The following is a 7,042-nucleotide window of genomic DNA, read 5'->3' on the forward strand; positions in this document are numbered from 1 at the left end:
CCCCCAGTGTGATCCTAGTCTCAGACACCAGGAATATTGGAAATAATAACTGATCAATAACTGACTGAGGACAGGGGTGTCCATACTTTTTGGCTCGAGAGCTACTGGTCAAAATGATAAATATATCATGAAATATATCATCATATTAACTTATATAAACTAAACTTACTTTATAAATAACAGATCAATTAAAAATTATTCCTTACAGTGTATGGTCACTACTACACACTGGAGAATTATTATATATATATGTATGTATATAAATATATATATGTCTATATATGTATATATGTATGTATATATGTGTGTATATATTTACTGTACATATACACATATATACACATATATATCTATACTGTATATGTATATATGAATGTGTATATGTATATATGTATGTATATATGTGTGTATATATATACTGTACATATATACACACACATATATATACTGTATATGTATATATGGATGTGTATATGTATATATGTGTGTGTATATATATGTGTATATATATATGTATGGTCCACCATGTTCTGAAGGTCTCTCCAACCGTTCTCTGAATCGACACTTTCACCTTCAGCCTGTCAAATCACTGACCTTTAATAACAACAAGTACAGTTTGTAGTACTGTACTGTACAGGCAGAATACATGTGTATAAGAGCGTAACGTAAATATTCAGGGTCCGGTGTCAAAATGTTCCACAGTTTTTGTTTTGGTGCAGTTTGGTTTTGACTGAACACGAAGGTTAGACCAAGTTTTTCTTCCGGTCGTTAGTTCAGTCATTCATGGGTTGATGGTCAGGGTTAGAGTAAAGGTGTACAGTAGAGAACGCATCATCTTCTCACACAGTCTGTCTGTGTGTGTGTCTGTGTGTGTGTGTCTGTGTGTGTGTGTCTGTGTGTGTTTTAAGTGTGCTGTGGGAACCCATGGGAGACGGCAAGCGTGTGATTTCGTTGGCTGATAACCATGCACTGCTGTGGGACCTGCAAGAGAGCTCTACACAGTCCAAGGTAGGACTCACACACACACACTCACACACACTCACACACACACACACACTCACACACACAGGGCCAGAGTAAACACGCAGACACACACTCCATCAGCAGATACAGCAGCTAACCCATTATTTGATAACCACCCTATCGTTCTGCTCTTATCAGACATATACATTCTATTCTGATACACCAGCAGAGTGTGCACTAACACACACTCACACACACACACCTATACAGAGTCTGGTCTGGTCAGGTCCCTCGGCTGTGGCACTTGATGAAGTGTATTTTAATATGACTGATGATTTGTGGTCAAACCAGGTTCAGGTTTAATTAAGGTTTTCCAAACGACTAACAACAGTGTTATTATTTAAATTTCTGAAGTAGTTGACAACGAGCGTGTCACTCAAACTTCCCTAGGATTCAATAAATATGCAGTGAAGTTGGAAGTGTTAAAGTGGTCTGTGTTAAAATGGTCTGTGTTAAAGTGGTCTGTGTTAAAATGGTCTGTGTTAAAGTGGTCTGTGTTAAAATGGTCTGTGTTAAAATGGTCTTTGTTAAAATGGTCTGTGTTAAAAAGTCTTCAAACTGACACTGTTGTCGCTGTTTGACTTAAAACTAAGGATAAAAATAATTTAAAAAAAATTAACAAAATAAAGATAATGCCTGGGTTTCGCCAAATAATATGTGCTGTAAAAATAGTTTTTTGGGGGAAAAGGGCTGTAAGCCACTAGATGGCAGCATTGCAGCTCACTTTATTAATCTATTTTAATAATTGGGATTGTACGCCAACAACTTGTGTAGTGTTTTTTTTCACAGATAAATGAATAAATATTACTTAGCGCTCGATACTATTTCAATTTGGGGGGGGTTGAAAAAATGCCAGAAAATAATTTACAAGCACTGCTTTAACCCATGACCGTAGTTAGCAGTACTCTTAACTTCCTTAACCACCACTGTCCCGCTACATTGGAATCGGCTGATATCGGAATCGTAAAAGCGTTTGGACGATGTTGGCATATCGGCAAAAAGTTCTTATCGGACATCCCCAGTTGGAACATGGTTTCATTCCTCACTAGATGGAGCTGTTGTGTCCTTATTGACTATAGAATGTTGAATTACGGAGGCTTGTCATGTGACAGGATGACTGAAGCCTGTGTTCATGTTCATTTGTCTCCTTTCAGAAAATTGCCTTGTTGCCCGTGTTGGTTCCTACCGTGCCTAATGTGTGCGAATATTAGCTCCGAGCTAATGTTGTTTCATGGGTGTCGACAGATTCTAGCGTGGTTAGCAAACTAAGGTTAGGCTGTTGTAGCTGGGCTGTACGTAGGTGTCATAGAGAAGAGTTACGAGCGTTCACGCGTCCGACATTTTTACTTCTATTCAGCTCAAAGTGAAACATCGTAAAGGCAACTAACGTTGAAGGAAGCCGTCGTTTTCTGAACGATCGGTGGTTGTGTCGCTTTAAAGTTTCCAATTTTCAAAATGGATTATTTTCACAGATGGAGAAATCAATAATATGACTAAACTATAATATGGATTGTTTTTTGATTGATTACTTCTTAATTAAAACAGACTGAGTCTGTGGAGGAGGAGGGAGAAAAAGAAGGAGACTGAGGCACAGTCTGTGTTTTTAGTGTGGAACAGTCGTACGACCTGAGAGAAGATGGTTGTAACAACCGTCGTCAAAATGGTTGTTACAACGGTAGAGAAGGTTGTGGAGAAGGCAAAACACACACACACACACACATATGTATTTATTTATTTATATATAAATTTCATCTTAGCCTCGGAGGCAGACTCCGTCCACAACATCAGGAAACCATGTCCTCTCTTTACAGGAAATCAGTAACATTGTCTGATATGAACTTTCTGACGATATCCGATCCGATATGTTGATATTGTCCAAACACTTAATTTCCAATTCCAATATCAACCGATATAGCGGGGCAGTGCTCACTGAGCTGATGGGTTAAAGGAGTTATTCTCAATTATTTTTTGGCCTGCCCCCCCTCCCTCTCCCCCCCCAGTGGACAGACGTAATTTAATTCCCCCGAATTAAAATAGTATTGGGCGCTTGGTAATATATATTTATTTATCTGCTGAACACTGCAGCAGCATTCAGCATACAGTCGCCTGGTTATTAAGATAGATTAATAGCATGAGCTGCAATGCTGCCATCTAGTGGCTTTCACTGGCTCACATCATTTGGCGAAAGCCAGGCATTGTGTGTTTTCATTATCGGATGAAAAACTGATAAAGATTCTCACGAAAATGACATAATTATGCTAATATCTGACCGATAATGTTGGTCGGCCGATATTATCAGACATCCCTAAAAATTAGAGCTGAGTCAGAACCGGACTCAGCGTCGCAGCTTGATTTCATAAGATATGTCTAGTTTTAAAGAATGTGGATTTTTATTTTGCTGAAGCGTTAATAAAACTCGTTATTTACTTTTTAGTGGTCCAGTGGTCGGACTCTTGCCTTCCATCAGAAGGTTCCCGGTTCAACGCCTCAGTCGTAAAGTCCCAGAATGGGTTGTGTCAATTGGGTTTTTTACATTTGGTGTAAAAAGTACCAGCGCGGTGTGTTTCAGTGGAATCTTCCAGGATAAAAGTTGACACAGGAGTCAGCGGAAATTGAAAGATTGTGTTATCTCACGATTGTTATACCAGGTGTTGAGGAAACATTTTCTAAATGAATTGTGGAATCAATTAATTAATTTGAAATTGTGAAAGAAAACGTGTCACTTGATTTTAGCAGAGATAAACAGCTCCATTCTCTGCTGCAGGTGTTATGGTTGTAGACGTACTGTGGTACTACAGTAGTACTACAGTAGTATTACATGTACTGTAACAATCTCTGTGTTTTCTCTTTCTCATTTTGTTCCTCTGTTCGGGTGTAAGTAAACACCACAACCTCTAATGAAAATCATGACTAGTATCCATTTTAAAGCCAGTAGGTGGCAGTGATGCAACTCCAAGCGTCTGAAACAGCGGTTCGTGTTTCCAAACTGTTAACACTTATTTCATTCGTTAGCTTCTGTGTGTGGCCTAGCTTAGCTCAACACGTTAGCTGACGCGGCGCTCGTTTCTGTCCGTTCGACTTTGTCCCCTCCCACTCTGTGTCCTTTACGTCTGCGCTTCCTGTGTGTACGTTCACGTGTCACGCGTGTTTGCCCTGCGCACTGACCCCCGCGTGAGGTCGACTGAGACCAGGGGAAGTTGTCGATCCCGTCCTCCGACGCACGCGGCGCTCAAGGCATGCGTCCTGTACCGTGGGAGAAGGAGAGAGGTGGGGAGTCATCCACAGGAAGGGGAGGTAATGAGAAGGAGAAGATGGAGGAGGAGAGACACGGGGAGCAGCGAGGAGCTCCCGCTGATTGATTGGAGCGATGGAGATTAGGGCAGAAGAGAGGAGAGGAGGGAAGAGTGGAACTGATGAGGAGAAAGGGAACGTAGGAGAGGAGGAAGAATTTGGCAGCCAAGACAAATTCCTCCAGTGTTGATGAGAATGCTAATCTCCTCCTCCCTCCCTCCCTCCCTGCTTACTTTCATCCATCCCACTCTCCTCTCTCTCCTCTCTCTCTCTCTCTCTCTCTCTCTCTCTCTGTCTGTCAGGTTTATGTGTTCATCTCAAGCCGTGTCCAGCTGCAGTGTGGAGCTCTCTCTCCCTTCATCTCTCTCTCTCTCTCTCTCTCTCTCTCCCTCTTTCTCTTTCTCAAGGGCTTGTCCTAGATTTGTGTGTGTTCTGTGTGGGTGTGTGCGTGAGCATGCATAGCATATAGATGGGAAGGGTTTTTTTTTTTTCACATACACGAAGCTCTGTGCATTGTTTGAAGATATAGATGGGAAGGGTTGTGTGTGTGTGTGCGTGTGTGTGTGTGTGTGTGTGTGTGTGTAGAGAAGGGTCTTCATGTGTTTTGCTCATCCGTTGGAATCACTGGTGAAACGTTTTCACCGGCTCACGTCACACCCACACACCTCTCTCCTGACACATCGGCACCTGCATTGACACGTACGGTATATGCGCACACACACACACACACACACACTCATACACACTCGTACACATACATACAGTCTGCCAGAGTGTGTGAAGAGCATAAATCCATGCCAATTTGACAGAGAACTTTGCAGTTGCACAACTTAAACCAACCCTTCCCCCAGTGGCGTCTGCGCTGCCTCGTCGTCAGGGCTCCTAATTAGATTAGTCCGTTAATAAAGTTAGGGAGCAGAGATGCACGGAGCCCAGGCTGCCTCTGCTGCCACAGCAGTGTGTGGCTGAAGACCTCCCGCCGATCCTGGCTGCTGAGCTTCTGTTCTGTCTTCAGGGAGTGAGGGAACTCAATCAATTCTCTGAAGAATACCGGGATTTTCACTGAAAGCTAAAAATGTGTCACATTGTGGAAAATGCCGGACCGTGTTGGAAAGCTTTGTCAGACTCGTGTTTGAAAATTCAGTGAAAGAGAGCGTGTCCTTGATTCCCTCTCTCTGACTGAGCCGTCGTCAAATTGGAAACACGATGATTTCCATAGTGGGGAAAAAAAAAACACACGCGTTCGTGGTTCAGTAAAAAAAAAAAAATCACAATAATACAGTCAGTGTGTGACATGACACACACTGACGTTCATGTAAGTCAATGTTAAAAAAATCCTGTAAAAGTGTAAACTGTTTGGGTGACTGTCCTCACTGCTGAGACACAAACACAATTACCGCCAAGGAAGAACTGCATTAGTGAGGACGCTTGATTGAATGTGAATTCAGGGTCATTTCAAATCACTGCCAGCAGGGGCTCGGCTTTACCTTGTGTCCTCCGCCCCCACCTGGAACAAACTGAAGGTCTAAAAAAAAAATACATATATGTATATATGTGTATATATATATATGCACATATATATACATACATACATGTATGTATATATGAATGTAAATGTGTATGTATACATGCATATACATATATGTACATATATGTACATATATGTACATACATGTATATATGTATACATATGTGGATATATCCACATGTATGTATATATGTGTATATATGTACATGTATGTATATATGTGGATATATCCACATATATATATGTACATGATATACATATATGTGGATATATCCACATATATACATACATGTACATATATACACATATATACATATATGTGGATATATCCACATATATACATATATATCCACATGTCATGTCCAGATGTTCTGTTGGACATCTGGACGTGACATGTCTTCTTTGATTATGCACCATGTTTGAAAACTATTAATTAATAGTCACTTATGGAATTAATATTTTCGAACGAAGTCGGTGAACGGTCAGAGAGTCTGACTTTTATCAGTCCACACTTCTCTTCAGCTCATTTCTTTTTCACTCCCTCCTTTTTACCTCCCTTCTTTGTTCTCCCTTCTTTTATCCCCCCGTTATTTTCTCTCCCTCTCTCTCTCCCTCTCTCTCTCCCTCTCTCTCTGTCTCTGCTCTGCTGGCTTGTCTATCTCCTGCTCGCTCTCCCTCCGTCTTCTCTAGCTGAAATAATGAGAGTGTACCGAGGAGCTGTGCAACGACGGGGCAATCAATGATCCTTGCTCCGACAGGCAGAGATGGGAGAGGCAGGGCAACAGCAACGGCAACTTGGAGAATGAGTGAGAGCAATCAAAATTAAAAAAAAATACATGATAGTGAAATAATATCGTAAAAAAAAAAAAAAAAAAAACATGATAGTGAAATAATATTGTATGGATATTCAACAGAAGATCAGATTTTGTCCTCATCACAGAGTCTTCATTTAAGAAATAACAATGACAGACGCTGTAGTTACATACAATGTACACTAGGGGTTTAAAAAAATATCCAAATATCCTCTCCTGATCCCAGATCAATGTCCTCAGTCATTGATCAGTTCTTGATTTTCTCCAATATTCCTGGTGTTGGTTCATGTTCTTGTTCTTTTCTTTCTTCTCTAGTGATTCCAAATGTAGATCCCTCTGTTCCAGAGTTAGGAACTGATGTTCAGATGGAACAGAGTCTGAGACTAGG

General features: G+C 40.9%; 1 protein-coding gene across 1 annotated transcript in view; it reads left to right on the plus strand.

The window, feature by feature from the left end:
* Positions 1 to 7,042, plus strand: part of eipr1 (EARP complex and GARP complex interacting protein 1) — a 40,098-nt gene that overhangs the window by 11,291 nt on the left and 21,765 nt on the right. The window contains exon 5 of the mRNA XM_008338498.3: positions 909 to 1,008. Within this exon, the coding sequence (XP_008336720.1) occupies positions 909 to 1,008 (100 nt within the window). The remainder of the gene's footprint in view (positions 1 to 908; positions 1,009 to 7,042) is intronic.

This window comes from Cynoglossus semilaevis, chromosome 1, assembly GCF_000523025.1.
Source record: "Cynoglossus semilaevis isolate Cse_v1.0 chromosome 1, Cse_v1.0, whole genome shotgun sequence".
NCBI lineage: Eukaryota > Metazoa > Chordata > Actinopteri > Pleuronectiformes > Cynoglossidae > Cynoglossus > Cynoglossus semilaevis.